This window comes from Acanthochromis polyacanthus, chromosome 16 (genome assembly GCF_021347895.1).
Source record: "Acanthochromis polyacanthus isolate Apoly-LR-REF ecotype Palm Island chromosome 16, KAUST_Apoly_ChrSc, whole genome shotgun sequence".
In the NCBI taxonomy this organism is placed as follows: domain Eukaryota; kingdom Metazoa; phylum Chordata; class Actinopteri; family Pomacentridae; genus Acanthochromis; species Acanthochromis polyacanthus.
The window spans coordinates 30420223-30448056 of NC_067128.1; the positions used below are offsets into that span (position 1 = coordinate 30420223).

The following is a 27834-nucleotide window of genomic DNA, read 5'->3' on the forward strand; positions in this document are numbered from 1 at the left end:
TTCTCTATACACCGCTTTATCCTCACTAGGGTCCCGGGGGGTGTTGGAGCCTATCCCAGCTGATTCGGGCGAAGACAGGGGACACCCTGGACAGGTCGCCAGTCTGTCGCAGGGCTACATATACAGACAAACAATCACACTCACACCTACGGGCAATTTAGAGTTATCAATTCACCTCAGCACATTTTTGGACTGTGGGAGGAAGCCGGAGCACCCGGAGAAAACCCACGCATGCACAGGGAGAACATGCAAACTCCATGCAGAAAGATCCCAGGCCCAGGCTGGGATTTGAACCGGGGATCTTCTTGTTGCAAGGCAAAAGTGCTAACCACTAGTCCACTGTGCAGTCCCTCTGAAGATGTCAGTATTAAACAAAGATTTTAAGAAAAGAAGAAGGGCTGTCAGGTGTCCTGACTCCAAAGGCATGATCTGCTCTGGTCTTTGGCCTTGACTAGGAGTTACTAGCAGACCTCTGCCAGAGGATACCAGGCTGCCTTCAGACTCTTAAGGGATTGGCATGTTGGAGATGTAATCACTGACTAACTGCAAGTGAGCTTTAAAAGTGCTGATTCATATTTTAAAATCAACTCTAGAATGTGCAGGTAACTAGTGCAGGAATGCTAGAATTTGCATTATGGATTCTCCTATTGGATTTAGTGAGAAGTCTTTGCTGCAGCACCCAGGGACCTAGCTGAAGTTCTAATCCAATTGAAAAATAGACATGGCAGTCATCTGCATAAAAATGGAGATTAATATAATTGTGTCTGAAAGATTTAACCATGAGATAACACATAAATAGTGAACAGTAAAGGACCTAGGGATGAGCTTTGAGGCACTCCATAAGTGCAATCACAGTTATATTCAAAACATTCTTAATACTGCTGACATTAATAATATTGTAGCTTTAAAAAAAAGCACTGGGCTATTTATGGCATATCATGAATGCCACAAGCAGAATCTCCCTTCAACTCTGACCACGCAGATTGTCTGCAGACACAGATTTAGTTCTGTTGTAGAGCTCTTGATTATTACATTTAATATCTATTCTATCTATCGAAACAGCATTAAAGGATCTAAACTAATCTTAGGCAGCAAAGAAATATGAAAGCGTCCCTTTGGATAATCCCATAAACTGTAAATCTGACAACAAAGCAGAGCTCATCAGCGCCTTCTGCCCCATGGATACTAATACTGTTCACACGGCAGCACTCAATATCGACAGGATTACTGAAGAAAACAGGAGAGAGTGAAGGTGTTCCATAAATAATCTGAGGTGAGGCTTAAAAGACTGGATACAGATACTGAACACAGGCTGTTACTCTTAAAGAAGTGTGCCACCAGTGTAACAAACCTAGATCCAGACTTACTCAGCCCATAGTGTAATGTCTTCTGTGGCTGTGGAGCAGCTTGGTCAAGTCTGATAAAATATCTCTGGTTAGGTCATCAGACGACACAAGACTGGACATTTATTGCAGATAATCTGTGTAAGCAACTGCAAGCGTGGAGTTTGAAAAGGAGACGTTTACTGGCCTCTGGAGCAGTAAGCAGTCGAAATATATACGTAAGATGTGTTCATGTTTGTTGATCTTTGACCCCTGCACGCTATTATGTAAGAACATGTGGCCAACAGAAATGAGGCACAGATCTGCATGTGTCTGAATTCCCTGGATTACATGACACAAGTTTGTGGTTGTCCTGAGACTCAGGGAGAAAGGTTTTCATACTTACAAGGCTAATACTAATGCTTGCTGCGTACTACCGATGCTAATTCTAATGTTTGCTACTCAGCGCGGCACAAATGCATCTTTGCTGTTGAAGCTTTTGCAACAAACAGATTACTTCCTGTTTGAGGTGATGGTGTTGTCATTCCGTGGGAGGTTTTGAAAACTCCACCTATTTCTCTTGCTAGTCCATGACTCCCCTCCAGCTGTGGCAAGCTCAGTGTATACCGTTTCCTGTGTGAAAGCCACTTTGTGAGTCACAATTTTGTGCCTGATGGACCTGTGGTGCATGTGTTTTTGTGACCACTAGCTGGTATGCATTTGCGATTTGCAAAACTGCATCAATTGGAAATGTCCCAGCCTTCATGTTGACAATCGTGAGTGGGTTGTGGGTTTACAGCTATGACCTAGAAACCAAACAGCAGGCTTCACAGTTGAAGAACCAGCACCATCTAAGACCGAAGACGGTGCGATTGGTCAGGAGCACCAGGAGCATGCTCATCATTTATTTTGACAGTCAGAGTCAATTCATTGTTCAGGGTCAGACTGTCAAAACCGAGTTGCAATGTAATTTCCTGACGCATCAAAGGAAGAACATTCAGTGCAAATGATCGTGATGGTAATTAGATGTTTCAATAACAATAGCCATATTATAATAATGCCAATAATAGTGGAAGCGAAATAACTTCTGCTGCCTCAGTGGTCAACCTGATGGCCCTTCCCTACCGAGTCCTTCGATTCCCAACATGTTGTAGGCACTACAGGGTCACTAAACCTAAGCTTCTTCCTCTAGTTGGCCTCCTCCTATCAGGGAATGGTGAGTTCTAAGCGAATGATGTATTTTGGGGCCTCCAACATGAGCACCAAGTCTGAGCTTAGCATTTGGGGAGCTACAGTTTCTAGAACTTCTGCTGTTTTCCTCGGTTGACTCCAAGCTCCCAGTTTTGTGACATTGCTTGTAGGTCAGGGAAGGTGCTCCTTGCAACTGATGTTAACTTATCTCCTGCCCTGACAAAAGAGATGGTCTTCTTCACTGCACATGCAATAGTTAATCCAATTTATGGTGTCCACAATGGCGTCCACTACTGTGACCATGGTGCCAGCAGTAACACCCATCAGCAGAATTTACAAATGACAGCTTCAGGGCCCTCTCTTCAGGAATAAAGGGCAAGCTGGTGACTTCACTTTATCCTGGAACAACAAGGTGGACGTGCCTGGTAGAACATCATTGCCAGTCTGGGTTAAAACTGTATTCGATTGGGCTTGAAAACTCGCTCCCACCGCTTCCAGTATCCATGCTGTTGCTGCTCTTCATCCTCTGATCCTCACACATACACTGTATCCATCTATCTATAATCTATACAGCGCTTTATCCTCTGTAGGGTCACTGTGGGCCAGGAGCCTATCCCAGCTGACATTGGGTGAATGCAGGGCACATGCACTACATGCTATAAAGATAATAATACAAATGTAGCTTAAAGGGGAACTTCGGTTTTTTTCAACCTGGGGTCTGTTTCCATATGTAATTTCATACATGTGAGTGATGGAGAAATGAATTTTCGACATAGCTCCAGTATTTAGCCAGTCAGGCAGCTTAGCAGCTCAGCTAGCAGCTCGGCTAGCGAAAAGTATGGGGCAGCTGTGCGATTTCGCAAGCTCTCGCGCGACTTCAGAACAAGATTTGCGTTCTAGCGTCCTGAGATTTGGATACAGAACACAACAAAGAGCGATCGCCAGGTAATGTGGAGGTTTTCGTTCACTTCTCATCTCTAGTATGTTGTGGGACACTCATTGAGACTATCTGAGCCGGTCAGCATGGGGCAAAAGCACGTTAGGGCGGACTTTGACGTGGGGGGGCCAGCTGCCCCATACTTTTTGCTAGCCGAGCTTCTAGCTGAGCTGCTAAGTTGCCTGCCTGGCTAAATACTGGAGCTATGTCGAAAATTCATTTCTCCATCACTCACATGTATGAAATTACATATGGAAACAGACCCCAGGTTGAAAAAAAACGAAGTTCCCCTTTAAAATATGGATATATAGAGAAAAAAGTACTGATTTGCCTTACAGTTTTGATTCAGAATCTCTAAATAATATCCCATTGACATAATTCAGATTTACCTTGCCTATATTTGTAATTTCTCATCTTGTTTTGTAATCTTGGCAGAAATGGGGTTCCATACTAGTGGGACTGACACATACAGTATTGCTGAAAAGAATATTACCAGTAATTTTATGAATTGTGTATCATACGTGACAAAAAGCACTCATTGCACAATTTATTGTTGCTGTGACTGATAATTTCTCCAATAAAACTGTTAAATATCATTGATTTGTGGGTAACATAGGAGCTCTTATGGAAGTTCACATCAACTAATAAAGACACAGTTCAAAATAAAATAAATCACTGAGGACCAAAGCAGGGGACAGTTCAAACAGTCTGATTTCAATGTCAAACTATAATGCAGGACAGACAATGAAATGTACAGTATTTGTGCAATGCTGATGGAGAATATAACCCCACTGACACGTTTGCACTCAGCCACCCTGGATTAACAGTGTTACATAATTTCCAATACATATTGGTAATCGAGAATATGCTTTGCAAACCTGTCTCCTATAATGTGTTGAGACTATGCATCACAAAGTCCAAGCTGTCATGCCAGTATCATGTGAAATTTGGCAGAATTTATATCATCAAGGTTAAAAATGATCCATCAGCTGGTTGGGCACACCTTCCTCCCTTCAGTCACTCTCCTGTACATGATAAAAGTGGGCCTACAGATAGATAAGGTCCTCTGTGCACCTGTGATCTACACAGCTGTGTGCTTTTACCTGAGCATGTGGAGGTAAAGGGCTCGACTAAACTAAAAAAGAAAAGAAAGAAAAACCGTGCTGTGCGCTCCAGTCTCCACGGAGCGCAAATCCGAGCCATCTGACGCGGAGGATTTGTAGGCGAAATTGCTTCCCCCTCCTCTGGGAGCTTTAATACCGTGGCATCCATGTATAGATTCTCACTATGTTTACGGCGCGAAGCATGTGCGGAATGCGCGACCTGTGCGCAAAAAGTGCAGGGAGCAGCCTGCAGTTTTGAGACTTTCTTGAAGAGGGCCGGGACTCTGGGCACCATGCACACGGATGTTGTGCTGCTCAGCCTGCTGCTTTGGATGGTCGGTGTGTCCGGGCAGAAGCGTCCCAGAGGACAACTACTGCAGCCGTACAGACACTTCAGGTGAGTCCACAGCTACAGAAACGCAGAATGAGAGGCTCGTCTCCTTTCTGCGCCGTGCGTAAAATGTGCGTAATTATCCAAAAACAGCTTGGAGACAAGTCTTTTTAGTTTAATTCAACATCTTTAAGAAATTTTGTGCAAATCAGTATGAGTTTAGGTGAAGTTGCGCATTACTGCAGCAGCTCTAAGAAAGTACAGCTCCATTCAAGAAAGCATCACAGAGCTTCACAGTTCATTCCTGAAGCCTAACTTCTACTCACAGACTTGCTTTTGAACTTTAAAGTACATCAGGAGCTCTTCACTGCAGACTGAGTTTGCTCTGTTGCCAGATGTTCAAGCTTTTCATGACTCTGATCGCTTCTAGGATTAAATTTGTTTTTAAAATGAATATAGTCTAATCATATTTTTGGTGCACCACTCCAGTCCTGCTTGGGCCTGAGCTATCCATGCTGTACTTATTGGATCCATCACACAGTGGTCTGTTGATCTGTAAACCTTTGCATGGTTCAGGCTGACGCTGGTCTGCTTTCACTACACCAAAACAACAAATGTGTTGCGTTGCTAATTTAAATATCCATACAAAATGCCGAAATACTGTCTGAAATGTATTCAAGTTTGCGTTTGACACTGGGAGTAGTTGTTCACAAAAAAATGTTCAATCTATTTGCTAATGAAGACCATAAAAAGCAAGCTAGACATTTTTAGTTATTATTCATTATTTTGTCTCGAAACAGTTGATTTTATTCCAATTTGTCCCATTTGATTGGTTTGGCTGTTTTTTTGTTTAGTTTTTTCACCAGGAATCTGTTTTCGGTTCAGTCTTTGGAGTGCAGTTATGAAATTAGCACATGATACTGTTGCATTTGGTTGTAACTTGGCAGCGAAAGGATTTTCCCTCTTTTATCGTTCTGGCTTCTGTCATGATGATGTAATCTTATTTATTCTGATTTAGGGATTGCATCGGTTTGATAGTGGCCCCATAAAGCTTCTTTCCGCAAATAATGACAACAGGATTGTCTATATCTGCTATTAAAGCCAGAACCCACCGACATTTTCAACAACAGAATTTTATAACATGCAGAGAAGAGCTGGATTAACCTGTTCGGCACTCAGGGGAAATTTATTTGCAGACATTGTTATATTCAAGCAAGCTGAATCTAAATATAAAAACTAATAGCATTATATTTCAATAAAATGATGCAAGCCCTCCTCCATCTATAAATTGCTTTTTCCTCCACCAAGGCAAAGCTGAGGCAGGTGGATACATTCAGGACTATTTGTCTGCTTGTTTGTTCGTCTGTCAGAGAGATTATATGAAAACGACCAGGCCGGATTTCATGAAACTTTGTGGAGAGGTGGAGCAAGGACAAAGGAAGAACCCACTACATTTCGGTGCAGTTAAGAATCACTTTTGGATTTGACTGCACTCTGTGAATGCCATTCTTGATTTAGATGGTTGAGCTTCACTGCGCAGAATAATGTAAGTGCAGAGTTTCGTCTGTTAAAGGGAGAAAGATAAGAACTGCCATTCAGTTTGCAGCTTATAAAAATATAATGTGGAAATGTGAAACTCTGAGAATGGTAGGAGACGTCTTTATTACATTTGCACCCCATATGAATGTGAAGATTACATGTGGACGTGGTGAGGTTCACAACTAAACCCCATTCTAAAAAAAAAACACATTCAGTCCTACAAGTTGAAAGGTCACCAAAGTCCACCTTTTCCAGTTAACTTGATCACCGCTAACAAAAGCTATGGGCAGAAGCAATAACAGTAGCCTGGCAATGGAAAAAACAACAAAAAATACAACAAAGGCTGTCCAATTCACTGTTTTTTTAAACAAGTCTTTAGTTGCACATTGAGGTCTGATCAAATTGTAGGCACAATTAAGATGAGAAAAACACATTTTTATTCAAGATGTGACTGCAAAGAGCCATGGATCTGATATTACTGTTCAGAATGAGCAACTGAAGTTTTGAAGTGAACAATATTTGCATATTTGTAGATTATTTCATAGGATTTTTCAATGAGAGAGAATGAGGAGATGTTAGTTTAACAAATATGTCCAACAACTGTTTTTTTTTTTTTATAGATCAAACCATTTCTCTGCATTAAAACAGAGCAGTGAGGGACAAGCCAAAACACCAGAGTGTTTGGAGACCATTGTAGCCTTGACCTGCTACTTGTCGGACAGCAGCGAGCCCACGTGCTCGAGAATCAAAGCTCTGTTTTTAGCTGACAACAACGAAAGGTGACGTGCCTGCATGGCAAAATCACTTACTCTGATTACGTAACCTGTAATCTGACTGTGTTAATGGTCTTCCTGAATTATTATTATTGCTATTGTTGTGGCTTTGGGAAAGGTTAGCAGAGCGGAAGAAAAGGCCAGTAATTAAATGTCATTTCCAGTCAATGTAGAAATATTTAAGTTGTTTTTACAGGCACAGTCAGAGGTTATCTGTCTTTCTGTTGTGCATCTGTCAAAAGATTTTTAGATTTGAGCAGCTTTACAGGTTATACAATAAATGGAGATTTATTCAAATGAAGTCACATCTCAGAGTGGATGGATGATTCAAATTTTTGTAAAATAAACGTATTCAATCTGGCACATTACAAACTGAGTTGGTTCGCTGACTTTATGACGTTTTCTGTTTTACGGATGCAACTTTCAGTGGTTCAGATCACAGTAGGAAAAAGGAGAAAATAGTGTACCTTTAATTTAGGTCAGTTTAACTTTATAGTCAAACAAAAGTCTGACAAATAACAAAAGCAAGACAAAATATTACAAAAAGGAGACAGAAAGCGATAAAACAATGGACAAACGACACGAGCATGACAAGATAAGACACAAAATGACAAAAACACAATCAATAAAGTGAAACAAAATGACAAAAATGAGACAAAAAAACAGAAATGAAACAAAAAGGAAACATAGACTAACACAAAACGAGAAATAAAATGACAAAAACATGAGACAAACGACAAAAGTCGGACAAAAAAGATGAAAGAAACAACAAAAATAAGACAAAATGTTACAAAACAAGACACAAAGCAACAAAAAATGGACAAATGACACAAGTGTGACAAAAAACACACAAAACAACAAAAACAAGACGAAACCCAATGAATAAAGCAAAAATAAATGACAAAAATGACAAATGAAAAAAGTCAAAGTCATGCAGCATGTTTGACACCCCTGACATAGACAATTATTATTCTATAAAAAATAAAATTCCTCCCAAAAATATCAACATATTTTTGCAAAGTATAAAAGCATTATCACTAAGTAACTTAGTTTCTACCTTATAGGCTCGGTTTAATGAACTCCATTTTCATGACTACATCGCTGTTGCCTAATTTTTTATGTACTTAAGTGATTCCGTAAGTTCCATGCTATGCAGTAGTAACCCCACCTCTGTAAATATTAGGCTGCAAATTAGGAAAACTCACATTAATAGTTCTCATTTCTCACCCCCATCTCAGAAAATGAGCCATAAATTCTTCCATTCTTTTAGCTGGAATAGAGAACATGGTTTAGTTTGATTATAGTTCAAAAATAAAATAAGAAACTGAGGAGCAAAGTAAAGAAAAAAAAACAGACCAAGGGGAATTAATTTTCTAGACTTAATCTCTTACAAAGTAGGATTATGGGTTAGTGAGGCAACTTCAGGTTTAACTCAGGACTCTTAGCAACACAACAGTGGTTCACATTTTATTGGGTTACATTAATGGAACATCTTATGCTGCACACCTGAGTGGAGCAGGTTATGTTCAAGACAACAAATCAACACATATAAAAGCACCGACTACTGACCACCCAGTTTACATGGACAATGGCATTACCCTTGCTAGAAGATCTCGTGCAGCTCGGTGTGCAAATAATAAAAGTCTCTGAGGAAGACAAGGATTTCTACAGATCATCTAATCTCTTCCCTGGCATGTATGGGGAATATACTGTAGATTCTCTTGAGTTGCATGTTAAAAATGTGGCATGTCAGAGTCACACACTTACAGGCTGCATGCATTGGTTTGTCTTTTTAAGCAACAGGTACTTTCATGTATATGAGTGTTGTGGAGGACTTAAAGAAAAAGTTAGACCCTAAATTTTCAATGTGGTTTTGATCTAATGGAATTAGTTTCTGCTTTTGTTGTGTGCTCGGTTCATAAAAAAGGGCTTTCATTGACTGTGGTCTACAAATAATATAGTCCTTATGACATTTATGCTTGTATGTTAAATGCAGTCTGCTCCTGTCTTAGGATTTTCTCAGAGTGAGTGGTGTCTTAGATTGTTTAGACTGCACCTGAATTTCCATCAAAGCATGGCAATGTGAGAAAGAAAGGTGATTTTGTCACTCATAAGTCGATTCACAGCATAATTATTAAATGATAAACAAAGCTCCTCGTTGTTCGGTCATTCTCACACAAAGCTTGCATGGACATTCGGAAAAATTAACCCAGCTCAGGGTTCACAGTTGGAATATCTTTCTTGCCCCTGCTGAGTCCTTTAAAACAGAAGCTTTTTTGCACCACAGATTGGATTCAAGCAAGACAGTTTTCCACAGACAGGTTATCGTGCTCATAAACAAGAAAAGCACTCAGAGAGCACTTTATTCTACAAAGGCTGCTCAGTCATTCTATCATTTCCAGTGGATGAAATCTTTACTAAAAAACTAGCTTCCGCTGAGCACAGGCGTGTGTTTTGCATGTGTACGTTATGTACGGATACTTAATCACGTGACCTAAATATATAGCAGGTGATGGAAATTGATGGGACTTGGAAACACCCCCATAATTTAATCAGTTGTTCCTTGTATCATTTCCGATGGATGAGTCCCAATAAATTTGTAGTAGGATCACAATCATGTGATCGTCAGCAAGCAGCTGACGTAGTGCTCACTTGTTGTCATAGTTACAGTGACGCTGTGATGCTATCTCGCAATGATACAGAAATATTTAACAAATTAGTGAATACAGACTGTAAGCCACATCACTGTCAAAATCTAATCACTTGGCCCTTGTGCCATGTCTCACCTGCCCTGAAAATTTCATCCAAATCTGTTAGTCCGTTGTTGAGTTATGTTGCTAACAGACAGAGAAACAGACAGATAAACAGACAGACAGACTGACAAACGTATGCCAGTAGTAATATAACTCCACCGTGTTCCTTGGTGGAGTAATGAAGAAATGTCAAGTCAAATCCCTGTTATTTATATAGTGTGACTGTTAGGATCCTGCTCCAGCTCCTGCCCTTCTTCCCCCCTTTTTTGTCCTCCTTTCTCCCTTGGTTCCTGATTTGTTTCTGTTTTGATCTCTTTTTGGCTTCCTCGGTCTGTCTTCTCTCCCTCATGTCTCTCTCTCTCCCTGCTTCACCTACCTGCACTCTACCTGCTGATTACTGCAGGGAGTGTCAGCTCCAGTAATCAGCTCAACTCAACTCACCTGTTCTCCACCTCACCTCCAGCTATTTCGGCTCTGTGCATTCAGTTACACCTCGCTGGATCATCAATTCACATCCCTTCAGAGACTCTGCTCACTTTTGGATTTCGTGTCCCCCCTGCCTCCTGGATTTCCCCTATTTGGACTCTGCTCCTCTCCACCCGGATTCCCTGAGCTTGCTTCCCTGTCTCTTCCGTCTAGTTTTCCCTTGATTTGTGAATTCCCGTCCTTAGCTTAGTTCTGTTAATTCAGTTTAGTTTTGTGTTCAGTTCAGTTCTCCCTTTATGTATTGTTTTAGTTTTCTGGTTAAATAAACCCCTTTCCTGATGTCACCAGTCTCTCTGTGTCTGCGCCTGGGTTCTCCAGCTCCGTAACAGTGACAATTTTACCGAACATGTTAAAATGTGACGTTATGAAATTGGAGTACTATTTCTGATGTGAATTTCCTTGATTGGATTACATATGACCTGTAAAACAAAACAAAATACAGATTTATCTGTATGTAAATGTAAATGTTTTTACTGTTCTGTATGGGACTGAGGTTTGTAAGTGGCAGCAACACTACGGTCTCTCAATCAACAGAAGAGAAAACATACATTTTAATAGTGACTCCCACAGTTATATATTATAGTTGGCATTTGAACAGCAATATAATCCAAAACAGATTTAAAAAGCACCAGGGCAGTACTGTACTTGCTGACCTTATCCCAGTAAGCCTACTGACTGCTATGAATGATATATTTAAAGTTTAAAGTTAGGACTGGGAAATATTTGGACATTTACATTGTTCTCATTATTTTTGCCTCTGTACATAATCATAGTAGATTTAAATGAAACACTTCAGATGCAATTGAAATGCAAACTTTCAAGTAAAGTAAATGGGTAGAGATATAACCATATTCATACACAGGCTGCTATTTTCAGGGGCTCAAATGTAATTTGACAACATAATCATGAATAAAATGTTTATTTTTAATACGTCTCTGAGAATAACTTATGGGGAATGACTGCCTATTTTTTTTGTCAGCTTTCTGTCCTTCCTAGTTGTTACTGCTGCAACTGCATTTTTAGTCCATATACTAATTCCTCACATTTGTTTTGGGTTATACTTTGTTCTGCTTGTGAAAAATATGCAGCTTTTGACCTGCAATTTTTGCAGTTGGTCATGTGGGGTGAACACGTCTCTTATGTGAACGTAGCTGGATTTAGAAAACCTGTGTTGGTTATCTCTGTTGTGACACTGTGTAATTAACCACGCCTGACGTGTACGGTATCTGGCTGGCTGGGTAAGTATGTATGTGTGTATGTCCGGTCAGATAGCTCTGCAAGTGCTGAAGTCAGGATAATCAAACTTGGCACTGAAGATCGGTCTAAGGTCCCCTGCTCCGTTGTGGAGCTCGAGGTCAGCAGATCAAGGTCAAGGTCAGATATCTGGGTGTGGTTCTGCCATCTACTGAGGGCTGGTCTAGTTGTGGTTATGTGATGATTGATGTACGTTTGTCCTTCTGTGAATCCGTCTGTGCACAACATTACTCAAAAACTGACTAACTGATTTAGATGAAATTTTCTGGGAAGGTCAGAAATGAAACAGGAGCCACTTCATTAGATTTTGGCAGTGATGCGGCTTATAGTCTGGATCCAGGGATTTGCTAGAGATTTTTGTATCACTGAGAGATAGCAGCACGGCGTTACTGTAACTATGACAAGTGAACGCTGCAGCAGGTGCCTGCTGGTGAAAACATGATTGGGACCCTACTATAGATCGACCGCTGCAGACTTATCAGGACTTAGTCATCAGAAATGACACAAGGAACTATTGATTAAATTGTGGGGGTGTTTCCGAGTCTCATCAATTCCCACCACCCGCTACACATTTAGGTCACGCTATTCGGTATGATTATTTTATGTACACATGCAAAACACATGCCTGTGCTCAGTGCAAGGTCATTTTTTATTCATGATTTCATCCGTCAGAAATGATACGACTGAGCAGCCTTGGCAGAGTACTGCGCTCTCTGAGTGCTTTTCATGGTGAACTTTGTGAAGCCAACTAACAAAACACTAAGCTGGGTATGTTGAGCTTCATAATGCAGACCACGAACTTGATTATTTCAAAAATAAAATGATGCTTTTGAGAATTTTTGTGGGCAACAGTATTCCAAAATGACACAAATATCCCTGCTATGGTTAGTATTAGTCATATAAATCTACCTGGTTAAGGCTATAGTAGGATTATAAAATACGATCCCGAAATAAAGCTCCTGCCCTCAATGCTTCTGAGGGAGAACACTCAGAGCACAATATTATTTGCACAGTCATATGAAAGTATTTTTAGTTGTTGTCAGGGTTTCAGCAAAATATTTTTTCAAGGACAGTACTGCCAAGGATTTTGGGAAATCAAAGTTAGCTGTGGAAGTTCTCATAAAACAAAAATGTTTGACCTACTGAAATAGTTCAGTATCCAGCTGCTTTGACTTATGGTTTAACAGAATTGATCTACAGTATGCTTGCAGACAGGTTATTAACGCTTTTCTTCTTCTTTAAGTCAACTTGGTTTCAAAGGTCCTGCAACAAACCAGACAGCAAATCAGCACTCTGACCTCCCAGTGTTCAAAGATTTTAACCATTTCTCAGTTCACTGCATTCAAACTAATGAGTTACGTTCTCATATCCCTAGAAGCCAAGGCTGTTCAGTTTGGCCTAACTAATTTTACATTCAGACTAAATTTAGTGATAATTTTTCAGGCAGAAATTCAGAAAAACTAAAAGAGTTTGTCTTCTTGTATGTGTAGAAGTCCACAACACATCACATTACAGTCTGCCAGTTAGGACAATTATCTTGTGCAAACCTAACAATTTTTTCCTTCTGGCGGTGACACAAGAAGTTCATCTTCTGAATAGCAAGAATGTTCTTCCTAGACATCACAACAGTCACCAACGAACAATGATTAGATTTTGATATTTCTAACTAACAAATATAAATGAATGCATCAGAAGTGATAGTAACATACGAGGCTTCATCCTCTGCAGACCATGATCTTGTATGTTTTTAATGTGTTGACCCATCACAGTATTGCCCTGAGAACAGGACCATTGTTCCACTTTTTCGATTCTAGGGTTAGGTCCCATCAGCCCGAAGAGTTTAACCCCAATGGGTTCTGTGGGACAGCATAAGCTGGAGTCGAGGAAACTTGTCTAGCTTCTGACTGCCTTCATCAAGACGCCTGTCCCTAATACTCTAATAGTTAACCAGACTGAGTATCCTTTGTAGTTCAGTTACTCTATTAGTCATGCCTGTTAACAGCAGCTTTCCTCTAAATGGATCTGGCTCTTGGTGAATTGCTAGGTTATGATTTAGGGATCAGGAAAGTGAGACCCCATGGATAAGTTCATAACTCCATGTTAATTTTTGACTCGGACAACCTTAACAAACCATTGAAATCGTATGCACCCAATTTTTTAGTACCATCAGATCTTGGTAACTACAAGGTGATTAATTATAAGCCTATAATACCTTGTACCATACAGTCCCTTTTTCTGCTTTCTTAATACCATCATCCCACAGTAACGGCTGCTCCTGGGATCTCAGATCTCAACTCCTCTTGACAAATGGCAATCTGGCTTGTAGTTGAAGTTTTCTGCTTAGAATCAACTTTTGCCCCCTTTTGGTTGCTACAGTCCACTGTTGTGCACAGTTTTTGGTAAGTTAGTGAAGGGAAAAAAATAACTTCTTCTGCCATTTTTAAGAGATTGTTCTAGTGTTTGAGTTGTAAAAACTATGATCTCGAGGCTTATTCAGCTTAAAGCTCAAACTCCCATCCCGCTGTCATCATCTCTTCATTCCAATCTTAGGCTCGTGAATTTCATCTTATTTGATATCCCTTTTCTTATTAGAAGTACTTGTGGTTTTTAGCTGCTTATGTAACAACTGGGAATGATATCATCATGCCACAGTCTCCTAAAATCTGTGTTCTACTTTCAAACATGTCATTCTTACTTAATTTATTACTTCCAAGATTCACCCAAATTACCCTGTGGCTTCAGGGCTGTCTAGCATTGCATAATGCTCGTGTAAATCAATGACAATGTTTTTTCCCCTTTCAGATCGAAACGAGAAATGCCTCAAACAGAAGTATCCGGTTGCAAAGTTGGCAGGTATGTTTGTTTTTTTTTCATTTAGGTCAAGTACTATTTGGAACTGTAACGGGGGCAAGACGAAAGAATCTTATAGTGGAGATTAAAATAGCATGTCCTGACCTGGAGGGACATAGTCAACATTTTAATCACACTATTGTTTGGAGTATGTAGAGAGGAGCTTCCGTGTATTTTACTAAGCCCAATATAATCCATTCTTATCCTTCAGAGTTAGGAAGTTCATAAGATTATTTCAAAGTGCTGCACAATCTCCATAACATGACAAGAAGCTATGATGACCAAAAATCAAACTTCTGGGAGTAAAGTTAGATCTAAAGAACAAGGAAGACATCATTTAACCACAAGTGATTTGGTGAAGCACCAGATTAGATGCACAATATACTTTTTTTTTTGTCCCAGTGAGAAACATGCACATACAATGAAACCATTTATCTTATAGTTCAACCGTTTCTTAACCAAAGGAGTTGCAGTTAACCAGAAATTCTGACTCGATTGGAGCACTATAGATTCTGGATCACACACATCACACAGAATAATTTTTCTTGTCAATCTGAGAACAATTACCTGAAGGGAAGAGCCACACAGTAGCCCTAGACATCTACAGCCATCCCAATATCACATAATAAACACTCACTCCAAATAAAGCCCTTTTTGTTATCTTGCTACCCCCATTTGGTGTCTTTATACGATAGAAAACAGTAAAAAACTCCACTAATGAGCACGTCTACCTTGAAACTCAAGTGTGCCAATAACAGTCTCAAAACACATTCAGACAGGAAGAGTTTCATACTTCACAAACTTAAGAAACCTGCTGAACATTATTCTTCTTCAGAATCGGTTTCTTGTTTTGAACACACACATCACTGATTTTCTCCAATATTACAACATTCCATAGTGTGACTTGAGTGCTTTTACAGATGATGAGCTGATGATGCACACATTCTAAAGGAGGTAGCAGTGTAAATCTACATGGATGCCTTTTTAAGGCAAGAAGGGAATGTTTTAATGCACATGTGTCAAACTCAAGGCCCGCGGGCCATATCCGGCCCGTAATACAATTATATCCGGTCCACGAGACCATTTTACATTGATTTTTTATGATTGTGATTAATGGCCCGACGATATGAAGCACTGATAACACACAAACTACAGATCCCATAATGCAGCGCAACAGCTGCCTTGCCGAATGATAGGTTACCTGGGAACATTTCCGCGTCACACAGTATACATTACAAGTAATCTTCTCAGCCTGTGTGGGGAGGGGTCACACATACGGTCCGTGGACCAGTACCGGATCGCCAGGGGGTCAGACCCGGCCCGTGGAATACATCCACAATATCAAAAATATTCAAAAACTTATGACCTACATTACTACTGCATTTGTTTGCATTTGTTTGATCAAACTGCAGTTCCCATATTGTCTGCTCGGAACTGTCTGAATGTTGTTGCATCAAAAAACAAAAATTGCAAGTTCCAAGCCTTTCTGAGACACACAATGTTGGCCAGTTGGAACATGCTGAGGGAAATATTAAAGGATACTGTATTAAGCAGAGCACCAGATGTGGTGTGACACCTCTAAGAAAGCACGACATTTGCTTTTTTCAAGACTCTTTACATTCACTTGGTGTGATTTGACATCAGCCATAGTATTGGACCATCACATACTGTAATAGACACTGCCAAGACCAGAACCTGCTTGAGAAAAAGAACTGTATAAATGTGAAGATGTCAACAGAATAGAAGAGTTACAGAATTGTTAATCTTTCTAAGACACCCTTAACTGTACAGTGCAGGTTCACAAATTAACTCTCCAATTGCTGTTTTCCATCAGCCCCATTATCAAGAGGAGTCCAGACGTAACTAAAGCCTGGGGTACACAATCAGAGACCCTGCTGAGGCTAGATGAGCATGACTTCACAATGCGACCAGGTTTTGGAGGTAAGGAGGTCCATCTTTTGACGAGAAGCGTCAATCGTTTTTCTCGCAGACAGTCAGACTGTGATCTCTATCCAAAGATGCTTAGGCTTTAGCTGTCCACACAAGTCATCAGCATGTGTCAAATGTTCCTGTGGACTTTACGCTAAACCCCAATCCACACATCCAATCTATACTCTCATCTAAATATGGGAGGTGGGAGGGTCCAGTGCTGGCTTGCAGAGATGACATAACAGAGTGGGATTATGTCTGAGCGACGCTGCTGTGGGCCCATGATTAATTACCAAGCAGCCACAGTCTTTAGCTTGAAGTTCAGTAACTCCCATCCTAATCTGTCACATTAGCAGGGCTCAAAGCCAGTGTGTCTTTAAACTCTCACACTTGTATTTCCCCTGTAAGTTTGAACTCTCACGTGGAGTTCTCGAAAAGTCTTTACTCTGTAGGCTTTGGTCAGATTCTACTGCTGCTAAACACAACAGGAAATATTGAGCTGAATGAGTCAGAGCAGTTACTGTAAACTGCATGCTGTAAGTGCACTGTCTACACAACAAATATTTCAAACAACACTCTCCAAAAATATGAAGGCAGTGGATTAACTATGTAAAAATTGGACTGTACCATCTCTATGTATGCGATGGTGTTTGTCTGAGAATTTTGCCTATCAAATTTTGACTGAACCTATCCAGGGCACCTCATAGACTGTACAGAAAGCTGCTGGTGGTTTTAGTCTCACAACTGTATCTCTTGGTAATCTTTTCAGCTTGAAAACAGGACTCCTAAAATAAGAGGTTTTGTGTTATGCTTTGGAAATACGCCCCGCATCCTCAGACTTAAACAACGCTAGCTCAGTGGAAGCACTGACTGGTCCACACATGGGCCAATGCTACCAACATTAGCTGCACCGCGCTGACAGGAGAGGTATCACATTCAAGCGCAAATCTACAGTCGTATTTTGTGATTGCATTCAGTGAGCATTTTTGCTGATGCGACTGATAAACCGCAAACACATACAAAGAACTGCCCCATCAGGTTGAACTTAGGGGTTGAGCGTAGAGCAGCAGGCGAGTCAACTGTCAGTTTACAGCCACAAATCCCACATCAAAACTGTCTGTAATCCTTCAAATCCAATTACCAGAGCAGTAATTTTCAAAATGCCAAACATCACACTTACTCAAGACCAAAATCTAAACAGCATTGTATGTTAAAATTGGCTTCAGGCACAAGCTGTTGAGGTGGCTGCTTAGTGTAGCTCCAGTATTTCATTTAGAACCAGCTCCTGACAGGATGCTGAATTAACCAATAACTCAAAGTACTGAAAATGACTGAAAGTGAATAAAATAATAAACCAAAGCAACTACTCTTGTTCACTTGCGAGGTGTCCCTGATGCATCATTATAATTCTTCAGAATTGGTTTATGGTTTTAGTATATATGGGTGAATTACTCCAATATTACAACTTGCCATCGTGTAGTTCATCGTAGTTTCACAGTATTTGAGCAGTCGTAGGCGAGTTGCTGTGAACAGCGGGTAAATAGATCTGCACACTCTAAAGGAAGCAATGGTGTGGAGTTGCATCTAAATTATTTTAAGGCAGGAAGGGATTATTTTCATGGAAAAACTACTAAATATGTAACATTGATTCAAAGAGATGAGTCTTCAGGCATTTAATCAGTGACCAGCATCAAGTTCTGTATGCGTTTCGACACAGCTTTGCTCAAACTTGTAAAAAGCCTGTTTGGACATGAGGGTCACAAAGGGACAACTCAGTCTTCTTTCTTTCTTTGTTTTATTGCTGATTTTGGTTTAAAGGTGGAATGAAAGTTGACAGGTTGATAACCTTCAATATGAATCGAAAAAAAAGACACAGTATTTTCAAACATCATGTGTTCTTTAAATCAAAGAAATTAAATGTACACATTTACTAAATAAATTTAAATTGACTTTCAACTTAATAATCTTGAGTGTGAACCAAATTCATTAAATTAAACCTCAATTTCTTTATACAAAAGAAACATTTCAAGTTCTCTTAATTAGTCCTACCAGTTGCGTCCTCACAGTCCAAACAGCAGCTGTGTCTTACTTCATATGATGACCATGATCAAAGATCACCAAAAATTTTAAGGCCTGCTTGATGACACGGTTCCCAGGTAAATTGTGTCCCTGTGGAAGCACTGGTTGTCGTTTTTTAGTTCCCCTCCTTTGCTGATGTTGATGTTGCCCCTTCAGGCCTGGAGTGTGTTTTACATCCACCAGTTGGTGTGTTTGGGGATGCTCTGCCCTTTGACTTCACAACCAGTGAGGTACCTATTGTTGACAGGGCTAAATGCAGAAGTACCTGATGAAAGCTGGGCAAAAGATACAACGCTGGGATGCAACTCCAGATCACTTATGTCATACACTATGTCAAGACGACAATTGCCCTTACTTCAGATATCTTTGCTCCTGACAAGCAAGAGTCATAATTGACACTACTGCTGGAAATCTTTATAAGTTAAATATAACTGTATGTTACTTTTAGCCATGTTAACAAATGACTGGTAAGGTTGTATTCCTGAGAGGACAGTCAGCCATCAGCACAGCTGGGTGTGAAGCACTGTACAGTACTGGTAATGACAGAAAGGTGACTGAAGCCACCACTAGATAGCAGCGCAATTAGAATTTTAAGCTCACATGTAGCCACATTTCTACACACTGTTTTCCACGTGCTTCATGACTTTTTCAATTTCACAAATGTAGAGTATCTGAAGCCACGTTGAAGAAAAGTATGATGAGGAAAAACAGTCAGCAGCAAAATATCAGTTAGGATTAGTGTACTCACTCCACTGGCTTTGTGCTCTGAAAATCTGCACACAACTGCTTTTATGTGGATTTGGAGAGCAGAAGTCACTATTTGATGCGAAACACTTGGCATAAAAAGGAGTCACGACCTCCAAATAAAGACAGATAATCCCGACAGCTCCGAATGCGGCACCTGTTTGTACATCTGCACTGTTACTGTCCACTGCTGTATATTCAGATAACTCATGATGGCACTACAGTAAAAGTCACATTAATGCATCTTTGGAATCTGCTACTTCTTCTTCTAGGCCCTGCAGTCCCAGTTGGAGTCGATGTTCAGGTTGAAAGTCTGGATGCAATTTCCGAGGTTGACATGGTACGTAATGTAAAGTGGTAGTCTTGGTAGTCATGGGTGTCTTGGTAGTTGACTAAAACATTTGTTTATTTTCTTGTTTCAGGACTTTACAATGACCCTGTATCTAAGGCACTACTGGAAAGATGAGCGTCTATCCTTCAGAAGCAACACCAACCACAGTATGACTTTTGATGGCCGCATAGTGAAGAAAATCTGGGTACCCGACATGTTTTTTGTCCACTCGAAGAAGTCCTTCACACACGACACGACCACTGACAATGTCATGCTGCGAGTTTACCCCGATGGCAAAGTCCTCTACAGCCTGAGGTACTTCTTTCGTAATATATTTCAAAGAGTTACTTGGAAATATTATTCCTGGAGCTATTTTGTACAGCAGCAGTGATTGTGGGTAGTTACAACCTTGTGGCCACAGTGGTTTGGTACCATCATATAGACATGATTTTTCATATTGTATAGACTCTACACAATGTTAAAATGAATTCCTGTGTTAACTGACCCAACCTGGCAACCTATACTGTAAATGGAGAAACTGCAGCTCGTCTTGAAACAGTAATGGCACACAACTAAGTTAAAATACATGGAGAGAAACCAAACAAATGTCCCAGTGAATTATCAGCAGCTCCGTGGTTCCCTTCAGTTTGATGGAAGATTTTGGTGTGAGCTGTATGAATTTTGGTTTCTTTGTGCACAGCTTTTTTGATTTAGTCTTGCTGCTGTCCTTAGTACAATTTCCCAAACAATCCACATATACCCACCCAGCATTTAGATGCAATTATAACACAATTTAAATTAGCAGACACATTTATCCAGAGCAATGTACATCTGAGAGGGGATACAACACGAGATAGGTAGATGGGGCAGCACTAAGGACCTTACCCAAGGGTCTTCAGTTGACAACTGTGCCCTGAGTGGGATTTGAACCACCAGTCTCCCAAAGTCTGGGGTCTGGTTAGCCACTGAGCTATCCGGCAAACGGCACTGAATCACATTATGTAAATAAAAAAGGTTTTGTTTACAGTGCAGCAAATAGTACAAGCTCGTCAACACACAAAAGTTGGGCGTTGTCATCAAGGGACAAATCAAAAATGAAAAGATAAAAGTCAATTCTGCCTTTTGTTGTTTGTCATTAAAGACACCCTCCAGTAAAAATCTGCCATTTTTTATATGCGAACATGGCCAAAATAAGACGTCAGTGGCTTGGCTGAGCATTTATACCTTGAAGCTGTAGTGTATTGATGACAGTCGCTAAGATACAAGAGAAAGACACTGCAAATTCAAAGAAGAAGAAGAAGAAGAAGAAGAAGAAAAAAAGAAGGCGTGCAATTTCTTTCAGTGTGAAAAGGTACGTTTTCCTTTATGTTTTATGTTTTCTTCTTCTTCTTCTTCGTGTCTGGTGCACTTCTGTTGTGGATTGAATTTGCAGCGTTTTTCTCTTACGGTTGTTCTGGGGCTTTGTATGTGCTTTTATATATTTGCAGCATTTTTCCTTTGCATCTGTTTTGTGATTTTGTAAGTCTTTGCTTCTGCATCATTTCTGTGATTGCAGCATGTTTCTCTTGCAGCATTTTTTTCTTGCATGTGTTTTATGTGTTTGTGAGTTTTTGGTTTTGGATCATTTCTGTGTTTGCAGCGCTTTTGCCGTTTGCAGCGCGTTTGCACCTGTCGGCCACCGTAAGATTCAGACTTCCAAAAGTAGCAAACTTAAAGAAGCAATTCTGTCCATTTGCAATGTGGGTCTTTTCACATTGTAATTCTTCTTAAGAATCAGTTGAACATGTTGAACAAGTATTGCTGAATTATTCCAATGTTACAACTAACCATTGTGCAGTATAGAGTAGGTCTACAGCGCTTCAGCAGAGTTGAAAGTGAGCTGGTGTGCTCGAACTGCAGTAAGTGGAAGGGATGACTTTTAGAGGAAGCCACAGCGTAGGGCTACATGTAAGCGATTTGATGGCAGGTAGGGATTTTTTTTTTCTTTTCATCAAAGCACTTACTTCTAAATAAGTAGTTTTGATACACAGATATGAGTTTTTAGAGGTTCAGTCAACGACTGGTTAGAGACTTAAAGAAACCAGATTTCTGATGAAAAACACACCACTGGATTGTGACATTGGAAGAATTTGGCTTGACTTTACCTGAACGGACAGAATAATGGGGGATAATCCTTTATGCTCCACAGCAGCGTACTCAGTGTTAGGATTTGGATTCTCGAATATCTAAAAATTAAACATTGCACCTCATTAAAACACTGTCTAGCACTCTGCTCACAAGTCATCAATGAGCAAAAACATTACCGCTCACAGTTGAATGGACTAATGGTGATTATCTCATCTTTCTATCAACCAAGCATGTCAGGGTGAGTAAACAGACTATTTTTGTACTCAATGTGTTGGAATAGGTAGGTGTTGGAAAAGACATGAATGACAATTTCAAGACCTAAGTCAGAGCTGTTTTGCAGCACATTAAGGACCAGCAGCATATTGGACAGGTGGCTACAATGCTTTGATTCATCAGTGTAAATCATGAAGTCTTGGTGGTTCGTGTAATGCGCACGACAGCTTCCTAAAATTCCTTCGAGTAAATTTCCCATTTTCTTTAGTACTAGGCAAAACCCTTACATGTGCTACTTATTCAGTGGAGCAGGTTAGGATGTTAGTAGGTATTCAGGAATGTAATTGTCACCGGCAATCCTGCCAAGACAAGTGCCACCAGCTGTCACGGTACAAGACGTGTATTTAGGGGGATAACGTTCTGCCAATTACCATTACTAATACTGCTGAGCGCGACCTTGTAATTTTGGTGAGCGATAGGAGGCCCCAAGCCAAGATAACTGATTCCGTAATCCACGTTGGCAGCGAGGAACAGCTGGCCATCTGCCTCCTGTTGTGACCATTCGAGCATAATACTGACTTCCTGACAGAGGAGCACAAACAAAATTGAAATGATGACATCAGCATCCACAAACCTACAAATCCATTCACAAGCGTTCAGTGTTAATTCTGAGATATTTTAATTATAACGCTGAAGGTGAGGGCTACTTATGCGACATGTGAGGCACATGATGACGCACAAACATCTTCAATAGGGTGAAAGAACTCACGCTACAAACTACAGAAATTTGGCTGCTTTGCTACCTTCTGGGTGTATACTGTATTTATGATCATAGCTAATACATGCAGATACGCATGAAATTGCACATATACTGTATATACATGTATGCATACTCATCACATGGCCTGGATAATCTTGGAGATTTTCCGGACTATGGCAGATTGGCGAGTGAGGCTGACAGTCTGGTGACCTCGCCTGCAGAACGTGCAGCCCTCTATCCTCCTGTGAGCTGGATTATGCATTTTCATTTATCAGCTATGTGCTTCTAACCAAATCTCAGATGAAACCTATTTCCCTGTGAATATGCTCTGCTGACGCACGCGTTATGGGCTTATAATATACACTGGCCATTCCCAGCATTAAAAATATGCCAAATATTCGGTATGTTCTACTTGCGAGACAGCTCTAACTGTCTGGAGCACTTGTTCTGCACAAAACTAAAATGGATGCATCGGCAGAAAAGTGTCCAATTAATTGAGGATTTTCAGCTATCCTGGATGGTTTAATAATGATGTTTTTTTAGCTTAAGCTAAATATGAATCAAAATATATATATACAGTATATATATATTTTTGGACTTTATTAGACAAGTTCGTAAAGAGGCAGACAGGAAAGTAGAGAGAAGAATGGGTGGGAAGACCTACAGCTAAGGGATCGTGAACTGAACCGAGGCCACTGCGTCAGGAACTATAGCCCCTGTTCATAGGTCGCCCACTCAACCAGTTGAGTTATCTGGACACCCAGAATTACAACGTATATTTTAGTATATGACATTGTATTTGGGAAGCAATAACACACTCATACTGCTATAAACATATACAGCTGTAAATAGCACTGGGCCATAATAATAAAAGGAGCTTGTAGTCCCATATGAACCAGCAAAGCCCAGCTGACTGTTCCTAGAGCTAAAAAGAAGACAGTCGGTGCGCAGGCTTTTTATTTCCGTGCACCATCTTTTTGGATAGCTCTTCCGTCTGACATTAGGGAAGCTTGCTCAGTAGAGGTGTTCAAAGTGAAGCTACAGACCCACTTGTTCTCTGCTGCATGTAAATCATAACTTGTGAGGTACTGTGTCTTCTTAGACGTTGTCTTTATTGGTTTTGTCATTATTATTGTGTCTTCTCAGCCATTGTTTTTTATCAGTTATCTTGCCCTGTAAAGCACTTTGACTTGAAAGTGCTATATAAATCAAGTTATTATTATTATACTCCAAATGCTTTCTTCATTATATTTGGGCTATAAAATAACTTCTTTCCCTGAAGTCACAATCTGCAAGGCAGGGCCAATAAGATATCATAAGCAGGCACTGTCTTTAAGATCAGTTGATTCACTTTTAGCCGGATTTATAACACTGCGCCCGGATCGATTTTAGTCTGCACAGCAATCTTATCCCATTCTTTTAGTTCTCTTGCAGACTACATCCATTTGTCCTCCCGGTTTTTCCTAAACTTTGCTACATTTCCTTTAACCTCTACCTTTGCCACCCTTCCAGGGCCTGTTTCTGAGAATTATCCTGTCATTATGATGCTGCCACCACCGTGCTTTACTGCGTGTGTGATGATGTGCTGTGTTTGTTTTCCACCAAACACTGGGTCTGGTGTGATTGCCAAAAAGCTCAATTCTGGTCTCATCAGACCAAATACTCTTCTTCCAATTGACTTCAGAGTCTCCCACATAAGCCCTGGAAAACCCTAGTTCAGATTTAATGTGAGCTTTTTCAACAGAAGCTTTCTTTTTCTGACTGATGAACATCAGGCAACAGCTATTCTATGCAGTGGCTCCCATCTAAGCTGCTGAAGCTTGTGGCGCCTTTGGAGAAGTCATGGGTGTCTTGGGGGCCTCCCTCGCTAGTCTCTTTCTTGCACAGTAACTCAGTTTTTAAGGACAGTCTCCTCTAGGCAGATTTATGCTTGTGCCATCTTTCCATTTCTTAATGATGAGTTTAACTGTACTCTAAGGAATATTCAGTGACTTAGAAATGTTCTTATACTGTATGTATCCCCTCTTAACGTTGTTCCATGACACTGCACAGCTAACTCTTCTGTCATTGCAGGGTGACAGTCACAGCCATGTGTAGCATGGACCTGAGTCATTTCCCTCTCGATACGCAGACATGCTCTTTGGAGATTGAGAGCTGTAAGTGACTGGTGTTCAAGCATAATGTGCTTTTTGCTTGTCTCCGCAGTTAAAAGGTTTCAGCCAACTGCACTCTGGTAATTTCTTGTGTTGCTACTGAATAAATGTTGTGATAGCTACAAGATATTTACCCTTCTGTATGTTTCTATAGTCTATTCTGTTTACAATAAGAATTAACTGGATTAAAGAAAGTAAAGTCCAGTCTTCTTGTGTCTTAGATCTTTACCTGGTTATTATTTTTGTGCCATACACAGTGATGCTTTCTGTCTCTCCAGATGCGTATACAGATGATGACTTGATGCTCTATTGGAAGGAAGGGAACAGGTCACTGAGCACAGATGAGAGAATTTCTCTCTCCCAGTTTCTCATCCAGGAGTTCCACACGACCACCAGGCTGGCCTTCTACAGCAGCACAGGTACTGACAGGAGGTGCAGAGCTGTTTTCAAGTCTGCAGTGTTTCAGCACTATCTTCATCTTCCTCTTCATCTCCCTCCAGGCTGGTACAACCGTCTGTACATCAACTTCACTCTGCGGCGTCACATCTTCTTCTTCCTGCTGCAGACCTACTTCCCTGCCACTCTGATGGTCATGCTGTCCTGGGTTTCCTTCTGGATCGACCGCAGAGCCGTTCCTGCCAGAGTGCCGCTGGGTGAGCCCACGACTTAAATAATCCTAAATGGCAGCAAGAGGGAACTAGTTGCACTTTAAATGTTGTTAAATCCAGTCCTCTGTTAATTTTTTTTTTTTTAGTTTTGTCTGGATCTTGAGCAAATAAGGCAAAGATGCACCTGCTTGACCAGGGGAATTTATATTTTTTTCCATTCTGTAGCTTCTCTTTCTCCTCCTTACTCTGGTTCGTCACTACGACTTAACATCTTTAACGTGAACTTGTTGTCCTACTTCAGGTATAACTACGGTGCTCACCATGTCCACCATCATCACCGGAGTCAACGCCTCCATGCCGAGGGTCTCGTACATCAAAGCTGTGGATATTTACCTCTGGGTCAGTTTCGTCTTCGTATTCTTGTCGGTGATAGAGTACGCTGCCGTCAACTACCTGTCTACTCTGCAAGAACGCAAGGAGAGGAAACAGCGAGAGAGGGTCAGTACCAGCATCTACATGCTTCTAGATTCCAGATGGTATATAATACTAACACAAATTAATAATATTTCATAAATAAACTGCCAATTGCATCATGTAAAAACAGGTCATGATGTCATTAAAGATGACAAAAGAATCCATTTTAATTCACTGATTGCTGAACACCTAATCAAACAGATTTTTATTTTATTTAAGTGCTCCATATTGATTGGGTTGTGTAAAGTTGGAGGTCATAGGCAATATTGGTTTGTGAGTTAAAAATTTGTAAAGAGGTGTGGTGTCATGTTGATTTTTGTGTTTTTCTTTGCACCAATCTGTGGATCAATGTTTGAAGCACCATAACTTTGAGAAATAATAAAGCTAGAGTCCTGAAATTTAGCAGGCTAAATGCACATATAGTTATAAATGGTACAACAACTGCTTTGATTGAATAATATAAATCAATTATATAATGGTGTAAAGTTGGTAAAAAAAAAAATTTAAATTAAATATTTTTGTCAACTGCAATATTCCACTAACCATAAAACCTTTACGCGCTACATTATTTGTGAAGTTATGGTACTTCAAACAGTGCTCCACAGATTGATGTGAGGACAAAAACATAAAAATGGAGGGACCAAAAATTTTACACGTTTAACTTACTAATATGTTCAGCAAAAAAATCTGACAAATACGAGATAGTCAGGCGTGAATTTTCTAAAAATTGGGTGAATTAAGGTGGAATGACCCTGAGGAGAAAGTAGTGAAGATTTTCTTTTAAATATGAGTTTGTAGCAACACTAAGTCTTCCCCCTCTGCTTGCAGCTGCCTTGTACCTGTGGTGTGGACCATCCCGGCATGATGTCAGCCAGCTACAGCGAGGTGGACGCCAACAACACCGGGAACTATGGCATGCGCGAGGAGAACGGGGTGAAACGGGAGAGGATGCTGGTGCAGCTGGCGATGGAGAGCGACCAGATTACCGGCCACGTCGGCTCCACTGTCTACAGCAGCGTCTGGATCGACACACACGCCATAGACAAGTACTCCCGGGTCGTCTTTCCTGGATCTTACATCCTCTTCAACATCATCTACTGGTCCATCTACTCCATCTAAGGCAGATGACTCTAAAACAGACCTGTGGCTAACAGAGGTCTGAACGCTTCCAGCAGAAGTGTGAAAAATCTGCCTTCTGAACTGATACACTTGCAGTGAAGTGGAGCCTTGAGCACTACAATCACATTTTCAGGTTTTTGCATTGGCAAATTGAAGAGAAGAAAAGAAAGAGACTTGTGTGCAATCGAGGTCTTCAGGTAGACTTTACTCCGTCTCAAAATAAAAAAAAAACGAGGTTCTGATATGGAGAAGATCTACGCACAACACTTTGACATTTAGGACTATTCAAACATTTGGACCGGACAGAACCTCAGAGGACCTGGGAACAGTTTAGCAGGACTAAATAAATCCCAAGGAGGCAAATATGTTCATATCGTAGAACTGACCCTGGCATGTACTGATTGCCAGTTAGAAATTTCCTCCAAAAAAATACAATAATCATGTGTTAAAAGATAAGTTTTATTGTGGAAGAATCCTTGTCTTGTCCCTACTTGAACCTTGATACTGCAGTATCAAGAGCCTGGCAAACTCTTTAATTAAGGATTTAAAACAGATGGTAGGCAGCACATCGGTAAAAGTTGCGTGTAAACCTCTTTTATCTGGCCTCAAGTCCATTTGGATGGTTCAGTTTAGGACAGAATTTTTCTGTTTCTAGAAGCATTACCCTCATTTTGTGAGCTCTTTGTAGCACAGGAGAAGATAGAGTTGTGCAAAAACAGTTATTCCATCTGTGGGTCCACAATGTAGAATGGCATCAT

At 40.5% G+C, this 27834-nt stretch overlaps 1 protein-coding gene across 1 annotated transcript; it reads left to right on the forward strand.

Annotated features, from left to right (window-relative positions):
* Positions 1 to 14491: 14491 nt before the first annotated feature.
* Positions 14492 to 27215, forward strand: LOC110967893 (gamma-aminobutyric acid receptor subunit rho-1-like). Its single transcript, XM_022217641.2, has 9 exons — positions 14492 to 14542; positions 16374 to 16480; positions 19564 to 19631; positions 19714 to 19937; positions 24796 to 24878; positions 25154 to 25294; positions 25376 to 25528; positions 25785 to 25981; positions 26786 to 27215. The coding sequence occupies exons 1-9, from the start codon at positions 14505 to 14507 to the stop codon at positions 27074 to 27076; spliced, it is 1302 nt and encodes a 433-aa protein (XP_022073333.2). The 5' UTR covers positions 14492 to 14504; the 3' UTR covers positions 27077 to 27215.
* The last annotated feature ends 619 nt before the right edge of the window (positions 27216 to 27834 follow it).

What these genes read in the sequence shown, in the direction of transcription:
- LOC110967893 (XM_022217641.2), top strand. Translation starts at nt 14,505, where the DNA reads ATGCCTCAAACAGAAGTATCCGGTTGCAAAGTTGGCAG. An exon ending in CTCTTTGGAGATTGAGAGCT is followed by an intron (nt 24,879 to 25,153) that starts GTAAGTGACTGG and finishes CTGTCTCTCCAG; the next exon opens with ATGCGTATACAGATGATGAC. An exon ending in AGAGGAAACAGCGAGAGAGG is followed by an intron (nt 25,982 to 26,785) that starts GTCAGTACCAGC and finishes CTCTGCTTGCAG; the next exon opens with CTGCCTTGTACCTGTGGTGT.